Raw genomic sequence first — 23,699 nt, forward strand, 5'->3', positions numbered from 1 at the left:
CAGCTGTATAGGAAGCTAAATACATGAATGTGAGTCAAAACCAATTGTAAGAAGGTAAGGGGTTTTTAATCATTTTCTGTTCTTAATAGAAAGAATCAAGCAAAGTCTCAAGTGCCTGCTTGAGCTAAGAAGCAAGAGCTGTTTCAGAGACATTAGCAAAATCCTTATTCTGAACATCTTCAAGTAGCACATTCGTGCAAAGAAATGCTTATTAACAAAGGCCATATGTTTTATAGGGCTAAAGGTAGGCAGTCCTCCTAGAAAGGAATGCAACACCTGAACACTGCATTACCATAAGCAGCTAAAGTCTGGGAAAAGACGAAAGGTGAAACATTGAATGTTCATGAGCTTTTACTATTGGTAAATCAAGTCCTTACGTCGACTGAACGCGATAGGCCCTCAGTAATAATTCCTTTTATTCCTCAGCTGGTCTGAAGAAACTCAGCCCCTCGGCATCTGAGTCATTGCTCCACATCCTGTCCCGCTCCTGCACTTCCTCATTCAAGGCAGAAGTGACCCTCAGCAGCACGTTTGGATCTCAGCACACGCAGAAAAGATACCGAGAGATTCCAGAGGTAAGCAAGAGACCAAGTTTTCTGTCTTGTACTAGTAAGTGCTAAAGCTGCAGTATCAGGGCTATGGCTTTTCGGCTAAGGTCTTGTAAAGTTGCTTCAAATGATGTAGGCACAGGAAAAATGAAAAAGAAACAATCTGGGTTTGGCTTGTTTATTTTTTTTTTCTTTGTCATAAGCGACAATTTGCTGAAGCGGAAAAAATACAGATTGAGGGATTTCCCAGTTAAAGTGTTTCAGCTCTGTAGCTCCACTCCCCTGCACTGGCTGCCAGCTGGGGTGTGCTTAGACTGCAAAATGAGAAGTGAGGCTAAGACTACCACTACAACAAAAGGCAGCTTTCACCTGACACCCCAAAATGTATTTTTAACTAGTTTACTCACAATACAGTTTTGCCTTTATTTCTGCTCTTAGTCCTTCTTGTTTATCTTTAATCATTAACCTGACACATTGACAGAAGTGGCTGCATGGGGAGTTTCAGTTTAGTGAAGTTCAGAGAATGAACTGGCTGAAAAGAATCAAATTCCACTTACTGCCTCAAAATGTCATTTGGGCAAGAAAAAAAAGGCTCAAGACATTCAGCATGTTAGTCACACCGAAAAGGAAGCCCTACATAACTTCTCAGGTTCTGAATGGTCACTGTTTACAAACAGACAGTGTGCAACAGCAGCTAAAAAACCCCGTGCAAGGAAGGTAAGGGGTCCCCAGGGTACTGAGCAGCACACACACAATCACACAACCCAAGGTGCAGTCTGCAGCTAGTAAAGAAGTCAAGTGTAAGAGTGAAGAGACAAGAAAGAGGGAAAGCAACTGCATAGCAGGGTTTTCCCAAGCCACAAGTCACCCTGGTTTCAGTTTTAACCACTGGTGGACTTTGAAAAAGAAGAGAACAAAATACAGTTGCACGAGTAAGTTTCAGGCAGACTCGTTGCCTTCGAGTTTTGATGGAAGATTTATATTAGATGAATTAAAAAATAAACAAACAAACAAACAAAACCAAACAGAAAAACTACACAGCCACCAGTCCCTACAGCAGGGCATTTAAGACAGCTTTCCAATTTTAAAATCTGTTTTTATTCTTGATAGCTCATCCCTTCCCTTTACTGTACCCACCACCAAGGTAGCGCAGGGAGAGCAGAAGGTGGGAAAGAGACACCTTGGAAAAGTACAGAGCAACTGATGCCACAAAGCCCAAATTATCACACCTCCATGTGAACTCAGACCTCTCAAGAGCCAGCTCATGACAGACAACTTTGCCTTTTTGAAAGCTAAATAGAAATATTTCACAAGTTGATTAAAACTGAATCCCGAGCAAGGAGGGAAATGACACAGGTACAGATTTCAGCTCTCATTAAATCAGAAAGCTTGCCATTATTTTGAGTTTAACTTGACAACACCAGTGTAAGTAGTGTAAAGGAAGAGATTAGCACAGACATTTCATTCTAGAGGAATTATTTATGTATTTCTGGAAAGGAAGAGGAGGTGGTAGGAAGTTTTCATTGAGCCCTCTTCTTGTAACACAGACCAGGTTATTGAAATATTTACCAAGATGAGCATTACAACAGTCTCCAGCACACTGTCTCCAGTTAGGAAAGCCCTAAAATAAGATTGCATGAGTGATCTTTTGGTAGAACAGTCACCAGTTCTGCAGATTTTGTCTGCTAGAGAAGCCTCTGCAAAAGAAAAAGCCTATATATTGTTCAAAGAAAAAGAAGCAAAACCAACCAAACTACCACCAAACCACACACACACAGGTGTAGTCAACTCTTTAGGGGGCTTGTTGGCTTTTTCCACCTTATCATTGCAAATGTAATCTACAGCTTACTGCCAGCACAAGGCAGACGTGGACCTGTCATAGCTGATCCAGAAGAGGTCCACAAAAATGGTCAGTACTGGAACACCTTTCCTCTGGAGACAGGCTGAGAGAGTTGAGGTTGTTCAGCCTGCAGAAGACTCCAGGGAGACCTTAATCTGTCTTTTAAGAAACAAGACATTTTACCAGGCCCTGTAGTGACAGGACAAGGGACAATGATTTTAAACCAAAAGATGGTAGATTTGGATTGCATGTAAGGAACAAATTCTTTACTGTGACCGTGGTGAGGCCCTGGAAGGGGTTGCCCAGAGATGTTGTGGCTTGCCCTATCCCTGGAAGTATCCAGGCCAGGTTGGATTGGGCTTTGAGCAACCTGGTCTCATGGAAGGTTTCCCTGACCATGGCAGAGGGGATTGGAACTGGATGAACCTTAAGTGTCACTTCCAACCCATTCCATGCTTCCATGGTAAGTACTTAAGAATCCATAGAAAAAGTTGAGCTGGTTTCTGTCTCTCACAGCCTTTTTCTGAACTGTGCTACAGCCTTCCCTCTCACTCCGGACAAGAAACCTATAAGAGCCAACTGTCTCCTATGGAAGCTGAGCATTCCTAAACATCCACAGAAGGTGGCAGTCCAGGTGACAGGACGCTGCATGCACATGTCAGTGACTGAGCTTTGTTTCCACAGGTGAGAGACAGAAGGGGAGGAAAGGAAAAACTATGAAATGTCCTCTGAGCAACAAAATGTTTTTCTGTTACGGTCCATTAGATATACACACACATATAGGATGTGAATATATAGTCAGTGAAGTATCTCACTGAACACTGACAATTTTCAGAGGCATGGGGGGATGTGTATACACTGTGAATGTACCTGCAGTCAGGTTTTTCAAAGCAACTTGAGCCTCGGAGACTTCCAGTAATTGATTTCAGTTCTCATCCGCTCATAAGTTTTTAAATTCCAGTAATTGATTTCAGCTCACGTCTGCTCAGATATTTTTAAAACAGCACCTCAGTGCCTTCAGGCACATCCTAACCACACCTCAGGGTGTGGTGCAGAGGTGCCTGTGCTAACAGGGTCTGGAGAAGTGCCACTGTCCTAGTGTAACATTGCCCGGGCATGAATTCCCTGTGTTGATGGAGAAGTACAAATTGCAGCTCCTCAATATACTTCACAGGAGTTGGCTGCTCCTGACGTGGGACGAGCTCAGATCAGCACAGGGCTGGGCAGACACCCTTGGCTGCTCAGACCTGGCCAAAGGCACTTGTACCACCTATGGTTTACAGAAGAGGTAAACCAGAACTTGCACTGGCTGGGGTTTTCAGTTGGGTCTGTTACTAGAAGTAGGGAAAGGTTAGTTTTGATAAGTGAGTTTTTGGTTTTGCTGGGGTGTTTTTCTCTTTAAGTTTTCCCTCCTGCTTACATGGAGTCCTAAACAAATAAAATCACAGCCATCTTCTGCATCACTAAAAAGAATCTTCATGTTATGGCAGTAGCTAATTCTAGGTTAGGTTGTTCTCTCAGCTGCTTTTTACAGAATGGTTTGGGTTGGAAAGGACCTTAAAGATCCTCTCATTTCAACCCTCCTTCAACAGCCAGGGACACCTTCCACTAGATCAGGTTGCTTAGAACACCATCCAAAAATGGCCTTGAACACTTCCAGAGATGGGGCATCCACAGCTTCTCTGGGCACCCTATTTGAGTGCCTCACCATCATCACAGTGAAGAATTTCTTCCTAATATCTAATCGAAACCTACCCTCCTTCATCTTAAGAGCATTCCCCCCTGGTCCTATCACTACATGTCCTTGTGAAAAGTCCCTCTCCAGCCTTTGTGTAAGTCCCCTTTACATACTGGAAGGTTCTCTGAGGTCTCCCTGAAGCCTCCTCTTCTCCAGGCTAAACAACCCCAACTCTCTCAATCTGTCTTCATAGGAGAGGTGCTCCAGCCCTCTGACCGTCTTCATAGAGTCCTCTGAACCCAGAAGGTTCATATTTTTCTTACACTGGGGACCCCAAAGTTGGACACAATACTCCAGGTGGGGTCTCATGACAGAGGCAGAATCCCCTTCCTCAACCTGCCAGGACACAGTTGGTTTTCTGGGCTGCAAGTGCACATTGTCAGGTCATGCTGAGCTTCTCACACCCAAAGTTTCAGTCCGAATTCACGGTTTTTCCTATAAACAAAGAGTGCTGGTGAGGGGTGCAATTTAGCTTTTGCTTGCTGTAGTTGAAGAATGCAACTTCAATAAAGAGGGGGGAGGATGGACAAAACAGGTGAATTTTTCAGAGAACAGTAAGGGGGTTGAATTTTTAAATTTATTTCTACAGCTTAGCTTTGCATGCAGTATTTTTCTCTCACACCTCCTTGTGCATACATTACTGTGTACTTTTCTGTATTATTTTATTTCACTTATAATGTCCTTGCAAAGCTACTGAAAAGACTAGGTTCGATGAGATGAAGGAGGCTGCTATTTGCTTGATTTTTTTTTTTTTGCCTTCCATTAGTTTATGAATATAGAAAGTTAGTTGTAGAGTCCAAATGTATTTCTCAGCTAAGCACATTTGAGATATAATCACCTCTGGCTTCTTAACATTTGAGCTTCCCATGTTCTACATTGCCATGTGCTGAAGTTCTGAATCATAAGTTTTTCGTAAAAGCAAACTTGCTTTCAGCTCCTTCATCAGTAGCCTTGCCAGAGCAATGATTGCTGTGGCCATGGGTAGAGAGTTATCAGAGCTAGAGCCAAGCAGATCCTTCTCATAATTTCTCAAGAGGATTCATTTATTTTGACATCAGGAAAGGGAAGAGCATCCAGAATCCCCTACATTTCCCTTGTTGAGGCAGCCCAGCTTTTAAAGAGAGATTTACAGGGTCTAAAGGGAATTGCTGTATGTTCCTTCTGCATCCTTGCATGATGCAAGCTGACTATTGAATACATCTGAAGAAACAGCACATATTCCAGCTATCCAGCTCTGGAGGAGCTGTTGTTGTCTTTTTTCCTGCACCACCACAAAGAGTGTAAACAACACTGAACTGCTCCAAAAACACACTTGTGTTTGCAGTTACTCTCTCCATTACCGTGAACTCTTACTTTCTGAAAGGTGACGATTTCCTCCTATCCAAATGCAGTTTACTATCCAGAGAAGGACATATCTCAAACAGTAGTGGTGACGGGGGAAAAAAAGAAAAAGATGCCCAGAAGCATTTGTGAAACCCAAGAGGTGAGAGGAGATGGCAACAGGAGTGTCACCACTGTTCCAGTTCTTCCATATATCCAGTGAGGGCCATCCCATGGCTTATTCACTCCCACACACTCCTCACCAATAGCAATGTTTCTGACAACTCAGGGTGCAAGCTAAGTTTGCCTTGCAGCTGGCAGAACTATAGTTAGCACTGGAGTTACATTTCTGAGAGATTTTTGAACACAGGGCATGACCCTGTAGGAATCTAATGTTCCTTTCTACTAGGTTCTATAGAGTAGAACCTATAAGAGCTCCTATTGTCTGCTACAGCAAAATTTATATTCTCTTATGGATAGATTTTGTTTATTTGAGATGAGGAAGGAATTTTTCTTGACAAGAAAGGCTGCAACAACGTGTGAGGATGGGAATGGAATTCTCCTGGGGTTCCCACGTTGTGTTGCATCTCTAGTACTTTCTAAGTCCCCTGCTGGGAAAGTAGGGGGGAGGGAGAAATTAAAAGCTTTCAAGCTAAAAGGGTTTCCTGGAAAGGTCTCCTTCACAAGACAGGCTGGGAAATAGCTGTGCCAAGCTAGAGAGTCAGGGGTCAGCGTTTCATCTGTCAATGTCTCATTTAAATAAGTCCCTATGCTATAACACATCTTACTGCCTCCTCCCCCATTTCTTCACTCACCACAGAGGAATGAAGCAGAAAAGAGTGTGTTGATTTGCACTAGTGTTGTCATCCATCCAGTAAGTATGCTCTGGGGAAGCCTAATTCCATAAACATTGCTTCGGCCCACATTTGGGATCTGTTAATGCCAAAGAAAACAGCAGCGCCTTGCTGGGCACAAACTCCTTTTACGACACCAGGATACTGCAGCACAAGTGCCTGGATGAAGCCCTAATATTCTTAAACCAAAAAGCAAAATACCTAATTAAAGAGCTAGCAGGGTTGTACGGTAGGTCTGTCTGGGGGATCTTTGAATTTCCTCATGGGGAAACTTCTGTCCTCAAAGACTGTCCTCCACACAATTAATTTCACACTTCTAAAGCCTCACTGCAGCTGCGATTTTCATGGTGGTAGTGGAATGAAACCACTGTATTACAGATGTTTTCCAAATACTGCTCTCACAGCTGAAGTTGAACTCAGCTCAAAGTGACATACACAAGTTGGTCTAAGTCCGTGCAGCTCTGCTGGCTTGGCATGGTTGCAAAAGTGTCTCTGCCTCAGTCCAACTGCAGACGTGTTCCACGCATCAGAGGAAGGAAGAGAAGGATCTAAGTTAGGATAGCCTTGATTAAAATTCAGTTTTATTCTCTTGGTTCCCATTTTCCCTTAATGCTATTTTGTGTTGAGAGAGGCACGAACAAGTTTCCACCCAGAAATACGTTTACATCTACAGGGGATATAAATGTGCTACTTAAGCTCCAATCCTCCTTGCGTTTGCAGCCCGTGGTGCAGGACATTTTGGGACAAAACAGCTGTAAGAAACAGAGCTCAGTGAGTTAACACCAGTTATGGCAAAGGCCACCGTTGACTCGCTACCAGCAAGGTGCAGGTCAGAGATACCCCATGCCCTTACCCTGTGTAGGAAAGGGCAAATATTTCATCCTGGGTGGCTCCAGAACCTGGGGGGCTGCAAGGCTCAGACATTTTACCATCCCTGAACAACTGCTTAGAAATAGGGTTGCTTCAATTTCTAAAACCTGTGATCTGCTTCAGAGCTGCTCTAAGGTGTTCACTGTCCTTCAGCTGCCAGTTCAACTTAGCCTCCCAAATGACTGTTTACAGCTCAAATGAAGGATTATAAAAACAACATGGAGTACTCTTAGTTCAGGCCTCTAAATAAACAGTCCTAGAAGTGCCAAGGTTAGCTCTGAGGTCCTCAAAGTCTGAGGCATTGTAAGAGTCAAAATCAATAAAGCCATCTGGTCACAGGACAGGAATGTAAGGGCTTTGAACTACAAGCATGAAATCATCTAAAGAAGTTTTCCATGAGTGTTCTGAGGAAGTGCTTTAAAAACTAGGTTATGTAAACTTAGCATATTTTAAGTGCTTCCTACAAATGATTTCTTCCTTGGGTTGAACCCATAAGCTACTACTTTGTTTAACAACTATCGGGTAAAGCACAGGACAAATCACACCTAGCAATTACTAGTTAACTTTCCACAAATGTGTCAGTAAGGGGAGAAGAAAAAGGATCTTGTTCCATTACATATTCTCACGAACAATGGACAGTTGTGTCTGCAAAAAGGGCAGCTGTAATGTTTAACGCCATTCAACAGTGCTCCAAAGATCCACCGGCAGCTGCCAGTAAACTATGCACAACGACATCCCTAATCAATTAGCACTTTGTACTTTCTTATCTGAGGGCATTGCATCAGTTTTCCTTCAAGGGTTAGGGATGCAGTAGGTTGCACAGCAAATCCCATCAAACACTCCTCCCCGCTGCCCCAATTGAAGTTTCAAGATGCTGTCTGGGTAAGCAGCAGGTAGTTGCCACATTCCCATCAAAGCTCAATCAACTCAATTTCTCATTGAATGCATCAGCTCTTTTTACCAGTAAGCAAATACAAATTGGAGAAGGAATCCTGCCTTTCCAAATCAAAAAGTTTCTATATAGTTTTCACTCCAAGCTTAGTCATTTCTGAGGCCCCGAGTCTCGTCATCTGTTACCACAAACACTCAGAACTCGCCTTTGGGCACATCAAAAAGATGGGTTTTCATGAAGTTTTAGCATCAAGAGAGGATGTGAATTCAGACAGCCCAGCTATGGGGTGGCTCAGGGAATACATCTCTTCCCAGAAGTAGGAAGAGTCACTCAGTTGCTACATCTGTCTAGACTAAAACTAGTACATTGCAATGACAAAAATCCTTCCAGATGCAGCTTTGTTAGACATCTCCCTGGAAGTGTCTACTTCCCTAGATTCTGATGGCAAAGCAGAAAATCAGCTGTTTACTCTAGCAGCAACAGCTGTAGTGGAAAAACACTCATAAGTACTTTGAGACATGCAAGTATGGACATCCTTTTCATCCTAACAAAATATCCACAGCATACTACACAATACCAGAGAACGTAGCCAGATATGGTCCTGCCTCTGTACTTGCACATGGATAAAGTGTTTGGCCTATGATTTTAAATATATTTTCTGCAAGACCTGAATAAAGGAAGGTAGTATTATTTTTAAAAAGTGTAGCAGGAGTTCTTAGTCAGAGAAACCCAAAGACAATCAATGATCTCTCACATATACAGAAACAGAGTTCCTCCAGCTGGTATTTTACATGTCTTGCTCTCACTTACGAAAAACAGGGCTGTTCACTGGTGTTTACAGTTCTCAATGTGTACGATATGACAGAAAGCCAAGATCTTGTCTCTGATTTGGGTATACATACACCTTAAGAGATCACTAAAGCAGAGACTGTCAGAAGAGCTTGAGTGTACATAGTTTAAGAATTATCACAACTGTAATGCTCAACATTTGTGTCATGACTGTAGGATATGTGAACAGAGAAACATTTCAGAAGCCTGGCCTTGCAATTAAACAGTCATAGCAATCTGCTCAGTTCTGGATGACCTCACAAATTACCTTGGTTCTCTGAAATGCCTGGAGAAGATACACAAAGATTAAAAGCTGTAAGGTGATATTACAGATTTCCACTCACACACACCTTGATTTTTGAGATGACTGGAACAACTGGCACATCTTTGTGCTCTTCATATCGCAAGGCACATCATGCACCCAAGGAGCAATTTGCTCCTGTACAACACACATACTTAATAGCGCTTCCAAAAATCGGTGGCACAGACCTACTCGCTCTGATGCTCCAACTCACTTTTTCCTGGATTTCCAAAGAACAGTTATTATCTATGTGTTGCAAAATCTCATGATTTGTGCACAACTCCAGCCAAGAGCTTGAAGGGTGCCAAAACATATGTGCCACAGGCACTTGCTACTATACAAGAAGAGCTTTGTGTCTAAGGCACCGTAGAGACCAAGCAGGCTCCTCCAGCTACCCAGAGCTACTGGATCACAACAGTGGAGCTGCTACCTGTTCCACCCCTGCAGAAGCAGCTACTGGGCCTGGATCATCCTAGGGAAAAATTCCTGGTGAGAGACAGCATCAGAAGGTATTTTACAGGGTGTTAGTCAATGGAAAGGAAAGAGCAAGCATTCCAGGGAGATAACCGCGTGTGTTGGGAGCAGGGAGATGTCATACAAGGGGTGCTTCATCTAGAAGAGTGTCAAGACTTCTCAACAACACTGGTCAAATTAAATGTTGCTGTTTTGGAAAGGGCACAGTCACCTGGGGAAAGATCAGTGCAATGCTCTGCTGAATTTGCAAGCCTTATTTCGGCTGTGCATTTCACACCCTCAACTTCCACTTTGGGGCTCGTTGAAAACAAACTGTAAAACTAAGTTCACCTAAACTTTCACAGGGGGTTTCCTATCTTGAAAGTGTAGAACCACAAAGAGGCCAGGCTGATATTTCATAGCATGAAAGCTTGTGGTTTTGCAGAAGCTGCTCCTCTTTCTTTTCAAGTCGTTACTTACCAACATGCTTAAAACGGCAAAGGCATACAAAAGTTCTGTTTGGCATCTCTGACACTGAGAAAGTATAAGTTTGGTGCACTCTAAATTACAGAAAAGAGATGCCAGTAGCTACCCTGGTGTAGATGCAGCCTGCCTACCTAGCCAGCAAGTTCCCTTCATAGAAGAGTTGTGCAAAGTTGATCCAGTGACTCATTGCTAAAGTACTTTGTTTCTGTCCAGGGCCATATCTAAAGTGACCTCCACCAAAGCCCTTGGGATGACCTTATTGTCCACTGTCAAGTGATCACCAGATGCTATTGCAACACAAGACATCTGGGCAGCATTTATGAGCCCTGACAACATCTGGTTGCTTTCTGATATTAAATCTCCGGCCCACATTCAGCTGTGTCCTACTTTCAAATGACAAGTATTGTGCTCTCTGGTATTAAACACAGTAACTGGTGAAAGGGTTCCATGGCTAAACTAAGCTCCCTTTGAGGAAAGGAGACCATTCACTACCAGAGCTCCATTATAACTGAACTATTTCACTTTGGAAGAGTAAACTAAAGACAAGTTCCCCACATATACCTAAAGGAGAGAGCAGGCAGCATGTGGAAGTTAATAGTACACACACACACACACGGCCACAAGAACAGGGTAATGTTGTGAGAAAAGAGTAGAGGGGAGGATGTCACCTGTTCCATGTGCCATGGTTCTGAACAGAAACATCTCTAGGAAGCAAACACAAGTGGTCTTTCAGAGTGATTCAAAAGAATGGAGTTGCTTGCTGTGCTTCCAAGCACCAAGCTTTTTACTTTGAAAAGCAGCCAGCACCTCCCTGTGTGGTCAGGATTGTAGACTGGGGGGAAAAATGCAATGCTATTGCACTAACAACAGAAATTACTCTTTTGCTGGTGGGACAAGAATGAGACAAGATCCAATCATGCATATAGTGCTTGAGATGGGTGCTTCAGAGAAAAAATTATTTAGCTGAACTAAATCTGAACCAAGCACTAACAAGATCTGAAAGCCTTAAGAAGGTTAAGAAACATTCCAGAGTAGAGGGTCTGCAGGAAGTGCTTATGATCCCCACTCTTCTTTTTCCAACTTACACAAATTGACTGTTCAAGGCCTTTCTTTCAGACCATAAATACATCCACCTCACCTATCAAGCCAATAGTCTGCAGTCTTCCAGCACCTGGGTAAAATAACTTGGGCACCTCTACACAACTCTGGTGTATATTGTATGCACATCCCATTGACTCTGTGTCACTGTTCTCTGCTTGGAACAATTATTTACAGCTTAGCAAAACAAGTATGAAGTGCTTACAGGAGCTTTTAGTGGCTCCTCTTTAGGATCCTATTTGTGTCCCTCTTTGGTGAACAGAATTTAATTGGACCTCAACATTCCCATGTTTGCAACACAGCCATGCAACTAGAAACTTTCTGCTCTGATACCAGAACACTTACATTTAAAAACTGTATAGGCTTCAACTTCTAAATACGTTCACAAAGCAGTGGTTGGGAAGGCAATTTCCTTTGGGAGGAGGGGTCAGGTTTAAGCCTGAAATATTTGGCAACTCTGTCTTATTTTTGTCAGCGGTTCAAGAATCCTTGAACCATTAGGACTTCATCTTTTCACTGTACAAAGTATTCCATGAGTACTTTGTGCTTAACTATGGGCAAGATGGGCTCCTGGAGAAGGAAATGGCTTTTCCTTGCCTTAGTTGTTTACATTCATGGTGCTTATCTGTTATTCTCTTGCATAGCAAAAGGTGCCACCAGAACCTGCAGGATTATTGGAGATATTTTGTTAGAACACCAAAGGTACTGGGTAAATGCTGTCAATTACTTGGAAAAAGTTCTGTGAACAGTTCCTTCCTCCTGAAAAAGTTCTCACAAGCTGTAGCTGCAGGTCTGTTTACAAGAATTAAAAGAAAACAGACCACAAATAAAACCCAGACACCTTCACTTTTGATTTAACAGAGTAATGCTCCTAGAGAGACCAGCTCGGGCAGAGACCATCTCCTTTTGGTTCAGTAGCTCTGACATCAATAAACTCATTAAAATCATTTATTGGCCTCAGGATTTGTTCCAGGTCAATAAAGTCTTTATGATGAATGGTTGTTTATACACATGTTCAAACAACCACATTGTGTAGCTGAGTAGAAAAACCCAGGATGTTACTCAGGTGGTTTCTCTCACTCAGAGGAGCTATTGTCAGAGTTTATCTTCCAGGTGTGCAAACCCTCAGCAAGGTGCCTGTCATGGGACTCTCAGTTCAGTCACCAGTGAACATCATTTTCCACAGAAGAGCCAAGTTACACCAGTCTTGATTAATCTCAATTTCTTTTTCTCCTCTCATCCTGGCACCCCGAGCTTCCATTTTCAGACCCACCATTCCCATGTCCAATGCAGCAGCTACAACAGCACAGGCTACTAATTAACCTCATTTACCTATGAGGCTCATCGATATTTAACTCCTTCCTAGAGAACAAAAATAAACATTTTCTGAACTTGATCCAACTTTCTTCCTTTTATCACACTTCTTGGGAAATATAAAATCCAACTGATTGTAGCATTACAGATCAGGAATGAGATTTATTGTCCTAATAGGTCTGATAGAGGGAAAAATAAACTGACTGTTGAGTCTTGGTGGAATTGTATATATGTATCACTAACAATAGCATCTTGTCTCAAAGGTTCTAGGGTATGCAAATTAAAAATAGCTAAGAGGAGAGAGGAGTCACAATCCAGAAAAGAAACTGGTAGTCCTTGAGCCTGTTGCTGGCAAAAATAACCATCTGCAGGTCAGGATTTTCCCTGATCTCACTGTATTGGGCTGGAAAGTAATTTTGGAGAATAGAAATTCTCTGGCACTAGTGTTAGACTTCCTCCTAGACAAGGCATCAAACAAAACTGATAAAGGTATTTTATTGACTACTCTGTCAGCTCAAAGCAGTCTCTTGAGCCTGAAATAGTTTCCCTTCTGCTTCCTAGGAAATTCCCCTAGAATTTCCCTTTCTCCGCCTCCCTTGTGATCAGGCTACATCCACCACACAAATGCAAAACTTCCAAGGGAGGGAGTTTTCCTCTTTTCTTGTTGGGACTGATAACATTTACCAAGGGGGTTTTATAATCCTGGCTTGGTGTGAAAGGTAACTGCTGACTGAAGAGAAAAAAACAAACTTGTAAAATGGATAATGCATTGGAGCTTTACAATCTAAGTAGCTCAATACTATTCATAGGATGGTCTGGGTTTAAAGGGACTTTAAAGATCACCTAGTTCCAAACCCCCTGCCTTGGGCAGGGACACCTTCCCTAAACCAGGCTGCTCACAGTTCTGTCCATCCTGACCTTGGGTTCTTACTCAGTGTTCAGTAATTCAATTATTGTAGAGTTGTATCCTCCCTAAGTTTTATGGCACTTCAGCTGCACTCTGTCAATGGATGGGACAGAGAACAGAGATAAAAGGAATCACATTAATGAGCTTTTAGAGACTTACCAGCTGTAAGCAGTGGAAGAAGTTAAGGCTGCTGAGATACCCTAGGTGCTAGGCAAAGAGCCGAGGTCAGACAACACTCCTGCTTCAGCATTTGCAGGACAGCAGGCCCAGCTTGAGATGCAGGCAAAACATAATCTCAGTAAGAGGGCTCAGTAAGGTTACTGGAGATTATGGCAATAAGTAGGCACACCTTTTGACAAAAGTTGAGCTCTCTACTCCAAAGTAGTACTAGTACCCCAAACTGGATCATCTCTCCCTTCAAAACCATGTCTCATTTTTATAACTAGCTTCAGATCATCCACTTCAGAAATATTAGTATCAGTGTTGTATTAATCCAAACATTTTTACTGACATCAGTTAACTTAATGCCTCCAGGATTCCTCATGTGATTGAATCCAAGCATCAGCTAGATTGTTTGGTTGTTGAGTGCTCCAGAATTGGGTAAAACCACTGATTTAAGGGTTAGTTTTAACAGATGCCAGAAGAAAAAGAAAGCCCAGGGTGAAGAATGAAAAATTAAAGTCCTGATATCCACATGAATATTTTACTCTACAGTATCTCTACCCTCAGAGGTCAAACAAGCCATCATCCAGAGATTTCTAGAAGTAAATGTTCAGACAGGAACCGCCTCCAAAATCAGAAAAAATACACAACATGGATTTAGCTGAAGGAACCCTCGTTTCTTTCTGCACTGTCACTTGGGAGCTGCTTCCTTAAGGCTACAGTTTTCTAAAAAGCAAAACCCCCACACAACTATGCCTCTTCTCTTGAAAGAAAAAAAAATCTTTATTCTTGAGAAAAATATTCATCAAAAGCAAAAAAACATTTTGTTGGAACTGGCAGAAGAAAAGCAGTGGAAACTCTCAGAAGAACAAAAAGGAATTGAGAAAAAGAGGAACTTTTGAGGGAGTTGTCAGAAAGGCTTTGCAAAAAGGAACAATGACATTTTGGTTTCATTCTAGAAGTTTCACAAAAGGGCATGAGACCCCTGCACACCACTAGTCACAGGGAATAAGTCTCACCCACGAGTACAAGACCAGGTAGAGGGTGGGACACACCATATGCTGCCAAAGCTGTGCTTCCTGAGCTGTCACCCAGTGTCAGGCATGCAGCATGCAAAACCAGGAGGCCTTAGGATGTGCAAGACAGGGATAGGTGGGGCTGGGAAGACTTGCTGGGGTTTTAGAGGTGAGAAATTCCTCCCCGTGCCAAGAGTCTTTCCAACAGGAAGAACTGTTGCCATACAGCAGCAGTGTTCTCTTGGAAAGCTAACTGTTCAATCTAGCACAAAAGTTATCTCACACAGAGAATAAAGCACATTTTAAGACAATGGGATAAGAGCCCACTACTGAAAATTACACACAGATGTCATGCAAAACTGCTTAACACTGACCCCACAGGCAACAGTGACAGTGTCCCTCTGGGATCTGTGTGCAGACATCCTTCTAGGCCTTGGACTGACCTTTGCCCAAGGGGAATTAAGCAGAGAACAAATACAAAATTTCTCAGAAATGGTAGCTGGAAATATGAATGCCATGGATCTTGACTGTCCGAGAATTCAATCAGACCAGACTTAACATGAAACCACTAAACACCCAAAAGGCTGTGGCATCATTTGCCCAGTGTTGAATTCTGCTCGCTTGCATACCAAGAGCATGCTTCCTTCCCTCTGAAACTTGAAATGAAACGTGCCACATTTAGCATCAGCCCCCCTGAGCCACAAAACCCTTCCCATTTCACAAAGCCACAAACTACTGCAGTTTAGTCTGAGACTTATTTAGAAAGGTTATTCTGAAACCAAGTCTAGTTTCCTGAGCCTTCCAGTTTACCAGGCGTGCTAGGTCACACACAGTCCATTTTTGACCAGACACATCTAGAGTTTTTTTATTTTCCTTCAAACCTTTGGAGAGGTGTTTATGTTTGAATCCTGGAAACTGATCCATTATAAACTGTAATTTCTGTTTCTCCCATATGTTTTATTTCTATACGTTGGGATCAATTCCTCCTTACCAAAACTGTTCATTAAAAGCCAGAGTAGGGTGTGTAAGTTCCTGCTGCAGCACCTGTACATGGTACAGTGAGGCAAACAAAAGGCAATGGAGTGATGAAGGGTCTGATGAGGAGCAGCTGAGGGAGCTCAGCCTGGAGAAAAGGAAGATCAGAGAGACCTCATTGGTCTCTACAGTTATCTGAAAGGAGATTGTAGCAAGGGGGGGATTGGCCTTTTCTCCCAGGTGACAAGTGACAGGATAAGAGGAAATGGCCTCCAGAGGAAAAAAAACTCACAGAAAGGGTTGTAAAGCATTGGAAGAGGCTGTCCAGGGAAGTGGTGGAATCACTATCTCTGGAAGTGTTCAAAAAACGTGTAGACATGGCACTCGAGGACATGGTTTAGGGGGGGAACATGATGGTGGTGCTGGGCTGATGGTCAGGCTTAATGATCTTGAAGGTTTTTTCCAGCCTTAAAGATTCCATGATTCTACAGCTTTCCACTGGGAGCAAGTCATGCACCATCACTCATTCGATTCTTACCCTTGAGAAGGAAAAACTTTGCAGATTAGATATGGATTTGATAATCTTTCAGTCCCCAGACCCTGACTGCGGCCCATGATAAGCCTTAAACAGGCAATGGGAAATTCCAGCTGCATGGGGAAACACAGCAAGCCCGAAGGCAGCACTCCACCCACCACCTCCACAGCAGGGGTGATGTGACTGAAGCACGGGGCAGGGAAAAGAGGGAGCAGGGACAGAGTACACAGAACTCCAGGGCACAGCAGATAAGGCCAAGTTCCGAGAACTACAACAGCTATAAACTTTGCTAAAACAAACAAACAAACATGAAAACCAGACCAGCCACCCACACCAGTGCACCTGAAGATGAAGATCCCAGTCCAGGACTCAGCTGTCACCCACAGCACATTTTGCAGCCTGAAGCTCCAGGCAGTCCCCCAAGGAAGCAGAGAGCACTTCTTCCCACTGCCTTGAGCCACAGAGGTGGATCACACAGTGGTTAGCTACAGAAACACTCCCTGCCACTGCCCACAGATTTCCAGAAGACTGCTTTCAAATTAGGGTAATTTCAAAACCTAAAACCCTAAAAGAGAAAGCCACCGTCATTTTTTACTATATATCAGCATGTACCCCCCTCCAAGATCTCTTAAATACCTCTCCTTGAACTAATTACAGGACAGGTCTGTAAATGATTCATGTTGTTTACAAGTTGCTTTCAGATAAGAACAGAAGCAATCACCCAGTTTCAGTACCAGACTGTCACACCATAAAAACTTTCTCTAAGAAACCAGACTGTAATTTCCGCTTGCAAGCTCATTCATTAGCTTTCTATTAGCTAATAGGTTTTACCTAAAGGTAAGAGGGCTGGGTGGTTGCATAAGTGGAGAGCATTTAAAGAAATGACAGAAAATTGCCTTCACATGGGTAAGGAAGAGTAAAGTGACATTTTTTTGCTCAGGGTGCACTCAGGACTTCACAAAGTCATGGAAAAAAGGTGCCTCCCCCATCCTCCTACAAGCATCAGTAACAACAGTCAGCTTGAATGAATTTGTTTTCAAAAGCTGAAGGCATACAAAGAGGGAGGTAAAATGAAAAACTCATACTTGGAGCAACTACCAGTGATTAAGCTACCAGGTGCATAACAAGAAGTTTCCATCTTATCAGCAGACTCTATTCATCTGATAAGTGATTTTGGCTAATCCTCTCGGAATTATTAGTGCTTTCTCCCTCAGGTGTCTGCTCTGACTTGTTTCACCATTCATTCCATGCCCAGCTGCATTACCCACATTACTCAACCAGTGCTGAATGTTGACAAACAAAGTGGAAGAGCTGGCAAGCAGATCGGTTCCTTCCACAGAACATACAAATTGTTGTGCCCACTTACTTCACAACAACTTTTAGACCAGCAGCACATTCTGTGGTCACCACACAGAGAGAACTCCACCGTGCTCAGCATCCCCTGCCCAGCCCAGCCCTCTGCTTCACCCCATCAGACCATAAAACCTTCTCTAGATTTTCAATTCCCAGGTGCTTTCTGATCTGTATCCCAAACTGATCACTCTTTCCAGTGAATAGCATTCAACAATAGCATTTAGAACCTTTCTCTCCCCCATCTCTCCTGCATTGGAAAGAGATAACTTGAATCGATTTGCTTCGGGACACAAAGCCCTGCTATTCTACAGGCACTGGGAGCATTTGATCACTTGCCCCACTTGATTAATTTAATTTTATTGCAGGTTGAGCTAACGTGCTCAATAAATGGCCTTGCACATATGACACAGAAGCAGGATGACAGATTTGCAAGAAGATCATAGTTCTACAATTTAATCATATGCTTTAATTACATTAATGCATTAATAATTTCATGTAGGTTAGTGTGTTAAATAGTTATTAATTAGCATTTTTATTCTTCAGGAAGTGATTATTCATCGCAAAGCCTTACTCAGTTAGTTATTTTAATCTCTGAAAAAGTCTTAAATAATTCCTTTGTCTGATTAAAATGAACAGTAAATGGGTCACCTTTTAAATTTGAAAAAAAAAAATTACAAAAAAAAAAATTGCTAGTTTCCTAAACTCCTAAACTAGCACTTAAAGAAAAAAAAATTGAAATAATAGAAACTGTTTAAAATTCTGATTCACGTGGTGCATGAAACATCTTACACCACCTGAACTGAACAGACAGGAACAGATCTCCCCTTTACAGTACCAAGGGCAATCCTTCTATGGGCTCAGTGTAAACACTTTTGTTCCAAGCAGAGTCTGCTCAAACCAGAAAGAAATGTTATTTCAACTAAACAGCACTGAATTAACCTAAATTAAGGGTCAGGTCCTCCAGCTAGACCCATTGGAAGCGTTCCTGTGGTTAGACACTGCATCCTAAAGCAAGACCTTTCTTTATGTACAATTTTAAATTTCAGCAGGGAAGTAACAACAGCACATGGATGGCAGGAGAGCTCAGCATTCACATGCAATTTGGTATTTCAATTCTGATCCCACTTGCTCCCCGATCCAAGACTTTTGAACAAGCATTTGTGAGAACCAAAAACCTCACAGGGACTCTGTGGGAGTAAATCAGCCAACACCAGTGACACAAACAAACCGGCTGTGCTGGAACAACCACCTTCATGTTTTTCTCGACTCAGAATCAAAACAGGTAGAAAATGACTGACCCTTCACAAGACCTTTCAGATGACATCACTTTTAGGAGTTCAGACTTCTTCAGGAGGAATTTCTCCCCAGAAAGGGTTTTTGATAAGATGGTAATTGGTCAAAGTTTGGACTCAATCTTAGGGGTCTTTTCCAACCTAAGTGATTCTATGATTCTGTGATAAAAGTGATCATCAGTGCCTGAATTCCGTTTACAGAAGGTAGGCAGGAAGGAAACACATATGGAATAAGCTCACTTTCCCTAAATTTTTATCCTTGCTTGAAGCAACCTCCTCTAAGGAAGACAGAGGCAACCACAGGAGTTCATAAAAAACACAGATGACACACTGGTTTTAATGTCAAAGAAGCCAAAGATGGCAGATAGCTTGCACTGAGTATCAGAAAGGGGCTGCTAAATGAAGCATAACCAGAGCTTGGCCACAATGAGAGAGGGAGGAACACAAAAATCCAGGTCTTGGGTCTTGCTTATCCCAAGAAGCCCCTTTGCACCAGGAGCAACAGGCAGGAGAACAGTTCCAGCACCTTGCCCGTACAGAGCTTTCTCTGTGAGAAGAGGACCTTGGCTAAAACACTTCTTCCACCACCAGCATTATCCTGGAGCACACATGGAGGAACAATCACTCAGATATCTGTACTCCTTAAGTTATGAGATGCTATGAGGATGGCAAGAGAAAGTCCAAAACCCACATTCTTCCCCCTGCTTCAAGGTCTGTTCCATTTTGAATTTTTTCCTGAGACAGTACCTGTTTAAAGCTCCCTCAAATAAGTTCTTTTAAGCAACATTTTCTTTATAGGTTTATTATTTTTGCTGGTAGATATGCAGCTTCAGTGGTGTGCTGGTTTAAAGGTAAACTGGCAGGGGAAATGAACTCAACTCAAAAGAGAGATTATAAGTCAGAATAACAATTTAATAAAATAATACAATAAGTACAATTATACAGACAAACAATTGGTTTTAACCCACAAAACCCAAATGTATAACCCAGCACCCTGGGGCATGAACAGAGTGGTGTTCTTTGGGCCCCCTGAGTCCAAAGTAAAAGGAGAGGGGAAAACCTGTTGGTGAGAGTGATGGTTGCAGTCCAGTCGAGAGTGATGGTCTGCAGTTTGGTTGAGAGCGGTGATCTGCAGTCTTCCTCTGGATCCCATGAGTGGTTAAAAAAGTTCCAAGACTCCAAGATTATATATTCTCCAGTTCAGGCAGGAATGCTCAGTACTTCCCTCAGAGAGGGGAGTTCCACAAAAGAGTGTGAGGACAGGGAGCCACCCTCCTATCTTAACACCTCTTAACACCTAGTTTATAGCCTGAGGAGTCAGGTTCTATGGGCAGAGGGTGTAAATGGTTCATTGATAACAATTTCTGGGAAATGGCATGGAAGGCCATGGAACACACAGTTTTGGGCTACACCCATACAGTGATGAACTGGTTCCAGCTGTTCTAACTAGGACAAGTGGTATTTGATAGTTTGTTGGAAGGTGCCTACACCTCCTGATAAATACAACACCCATCAGCTTTCACCACCTTCTTTGATCTCAGCTGGCTGTAGAACAAGAATCCCTTCACTGGGTTAAAAGCTCCAGGCTAGTCAGTGCATGGCTTGTGACTCACATCCATCCTGCTCAAGAAAATACACTTTTTGTATTGCAAGAGTGTATTCAGAATGCAGATACACAGACACTGTATATACACAGGGTGTACATAATGTATACACATTATATACACAGTATATGTAATAATACACCATGTTTTACATGCACAGAGTGAGAGAAAGCAGACTGAACCACAGCAAATGATGTACAAGTAAAATACCTATTTTCTCTTATTAGAAATGCTTATAACAACAAAAATTAAGAGCCTTTCTCTCTTTTGCAGACACAACTAGCAGCTGTGAAGCTGGTCTGGTGAAGCTCCCAACAGGGACAGATTCCCAAGGGCTGGGAAGGCACAAAAATGAAATGGTAAGTTATGCTTTATTTTGTGCTGCAAAATAGCTGAAGTTTGGGAGCAAAGAAATTTCATTTAATTGCCAACAGAAAATAATCTCAAGAGCAAACTGTGACTATATGCAATTAACTTTGTCTACATGAGAATGCAAGCCAGGGGTCTGGTGTTTGCAACTGAAGCCTCATCCCATTACAACCACTGAGAAACCTCAGGAAGGAGATAAAACCCACACCAAGACTAGATGACAAAATAAGACAGAGTTTCTAATCCGTCCACCTTCAGATCCAAATTATCTTAACAGATAAAGGAGTTGGGAAAGGCAGGATAAATTACACCAGAGAAAAGGTCTTTGATCTCTGCTCTAGCATTCTAACAAAGCATTTGACCTTTCTCTCTTTCTCATTAGGGAGACTGCACTCTGGATGGTTGCCTGCTTACTGGTTGTGTCTCTACCCAGAGGTAAATAAATTATAATACACACCTAGGAATTTGCAGAAGTCTTTATATGTGAATACACAAACTGCCAACAGAATCTTGGAGCAAAACAAAACAAATGCATGCATTGCTTTGCATATATTTCATCACAGTCCAAGGTTTGCAAGTATAGGTCATCATCATAGGTCATAACCTTCAGATAAGTCTCAGCACCCAAAAGAAGTGGTTTTCAAGTTTGTAGGTAAAAGTCTGTGGGTCTGACACACCTTAAGATTATCCTACCATATCCTTAAAAGTACTCTACCATTTCCATAATATTAAACATGACTTGGAATCTCATCATTTACAGCCCCCAACTGCCTTGTATCTGCTTTTGTATTTAAACTCAATAAGATACCAAGCTCTCTGCAGGTATAACTAGGTAAGCAAAAGGACTAGAGCCCAGCAGCAAACTCTCCCTAAATCTTTGCACATGCTTTGCCAAGTTCTGGCAGAGATGGGTTTCTGACATTATGAGGAATAGATATAATCTTCCCTAAGAAAGAGACACACTAGTATGTGCTGGGGAGAGAGTTTTATACAAGGTGCAGGGGTAACTCCCTGCCATTTCCTTATCTGAGGTTTAAATTCAGCAGTAGTAAGAGCTCTCTGTGTGGTCAAGACTCCTGGTTTGCTCAGAAGTGCCTCACACTTACCAGATGCTCCAGTGGTTGAGGAGGTTACACTTCACCTGGAACAAGTCTACCCCTTTCTTCTGGAAGCACAACTGACCTTTTTAGCAAAACCTCTCACGAGTCTCCACAGAGAAGCGTGAAAACTCTATTGCCACTCAAGATGTGATCCTTTGGCAGCCAAGTGCACCTGAAAACACTACCTAAGTGACTGCCCTTTAACTCCTTCCCTGCCACCCTCACCCCCCCAAAAAAGCAAGGGAATTCAAGTTCAGTGTTTCTGAGCAAGAAACTGTGATTGCAAACAGCCCTCTACCCTTCTCAAAATACTTTTCCACGCAGGCAAGATTTAAACCTATAAGGAATTGCACAACACTGCTATATCAGGGTAACACATTTTGATTTGAGCTATAAGGACTCAGAAACACAAGAAACTTTCTTTTGTTTCTAACACCAGAACATTTTTGCTTAACCCAGTACTTCCACCATTAAACTACTTTGTTTTTTAAATTCACTCTGATGATATTAATGCGGTTCTAACAACAGACACACTTCCCACTTCCAGGCTCTTTTCCTCGAGGCATAAGCTCCAGATCACCTACTAGCATCCCAGATTCCTCTGATAGAAGCAATATACAACTAATTTAAAAAAAATTATTAACTTAAATCACCTTCAGGGAGAAGGAGAGAGAAACAGAGACCCCCAGTCTTTGTGAGCTTCCCTGCACCACACTTTAGATACTGAAGCAGCAGTGTTTTCCTATCATAGGCATCTTACAGATTGGTTAAATTGGCACATTCAACTTCACCTTGATAGCTTTAAACATTTGGGCAATATTTAAAACACATAATTAAAAAAAAAATAAACTCATCTCACTTAGCATTCAAGTCTTAAAGCTGCAAGTGGAAGCTGTGTGCCAACATTCATTTGTTCCAACATAGAGACCTGCACCTTCTGCATGCAAAGCTTACCCAGTAGGTCAGATGAGCACTTCTCATCCTGCTTCATTCACTATTCATCCAGCTGCCACCACCTCCACTGCACGGTTGCTTCAGACTTCTGGCCAGGAGGCTCCTACTTCCACATCCTCTGGTACATCAACAGCCTCAGTAGGAAGATTAACACAACATCACCAGCCTTCAGCATGACTTCATTCTTATTCTCAAAACTGGCTTCCGTAAGGACACTTATTTGACTTGTACCCAGAAGTCTGTTCTCCCCATCAACAAAAGACCTTGTGCAGCTGTAGGCTCATTAAGTAACTCATTACAGCAGATTTCAGTCACCTGCCTTTGTCCCAGCAAATTTCAGCAGTGCCTCCTTTTTTTGGCTCCTGCTGGCCTGGTTTTACCAGCTGAAAGCAGTGTAGGGCAGGGTAGGAGTTTCAAGAGTCATCCCAAGTGTTACAGGGTTTGTACAGAGGAAAGGAATGGTTATGCTAAGCTCATATACTATGTACTGCTGTCCTCCAGCTTCAGAAAAAGAATAAAAAGCCAAAAAGCAAGTAGATACACTTCCAAAACCAGTATGAGATTTAGAAGCATCCACAATCAGAAGACAGGATCCATGCTCTTTCTCCCTCTTTTACTCATTAAGAAAATGCTCATTGTCCATTTTTCTGAATAGAGCTACAAGTTCTGCCCATGTAAGGATTATCTTTTCTTCATCCATGTGCAACAACACACGTTGCAAGCGCTCTCTCTCCTAATGACATCCTGTGGACAGGACTTTTCCCACCGGAAAGCTCTTGTGGAGGTTCACTTCTTCCATTGCTTCCAAAACACCCGCAGCAGCCCCAGGCACACTCATCTCCTACTGTGGTCGTCTAACCATGGTCAGCCATAACCACAATCTGCTTTCA

General features: G+C 42.5%; 1 protein-coding gene across 3 annotated transcripts in view; it reads left to right on the forward strand.

Moving 5' to 3' along the window:
• The first annotated feature begins 441 nt into the window (after window positions 1–441).
• The window catches only part of LOC135410330 (myelin-oligodendrocyte glycoprotein-like), a 32,446-nt gene continuing 9,188 nt past the window's right edge, over window positions 442–23,699 (forward strand). For 2 of the 3 annotated variants that reach the window (XM_064646952.1, XM_064646954.1), the window contains exons 1-3: window positions 442–575; window positions 20,660–20,745; window positions 21,138–21,190. In XM_064646952.1, coding sequence (XP_064503022.1) covers window positions 20,738–20,745; window positions 21,138–21,190 — 61 coding nt within the window. In that variant the 5' untranslated portion in view covers window positions 442–575; window positions 20,660–20,737. Of the gene's footprint in view, window positions 576–2,927; window positions 3,073–20,659; window positions 20,746–21,137; window positions 21,191–23,699 lie in introns of all 3 variants that reach the window. The other variant, XM_064646953.1, reaches the window with a different exon arrangement.

This window comes from Pseudopipra pipra, chromosome 2 (genome assembly GCF_036250125.1).
Source record: "Pseudopipra pipra isolate bDixPip1 chromosome 2, bDixPip1.hap1, whole genome shotgun sequence".
Taxonomy (NCBI): domain Eukaryota; kingdom Metazoa; phylum Chordata; class Aves; order Passeriformes; family Pipridae; genus Pseudopipra; species Pseudopipra pipra.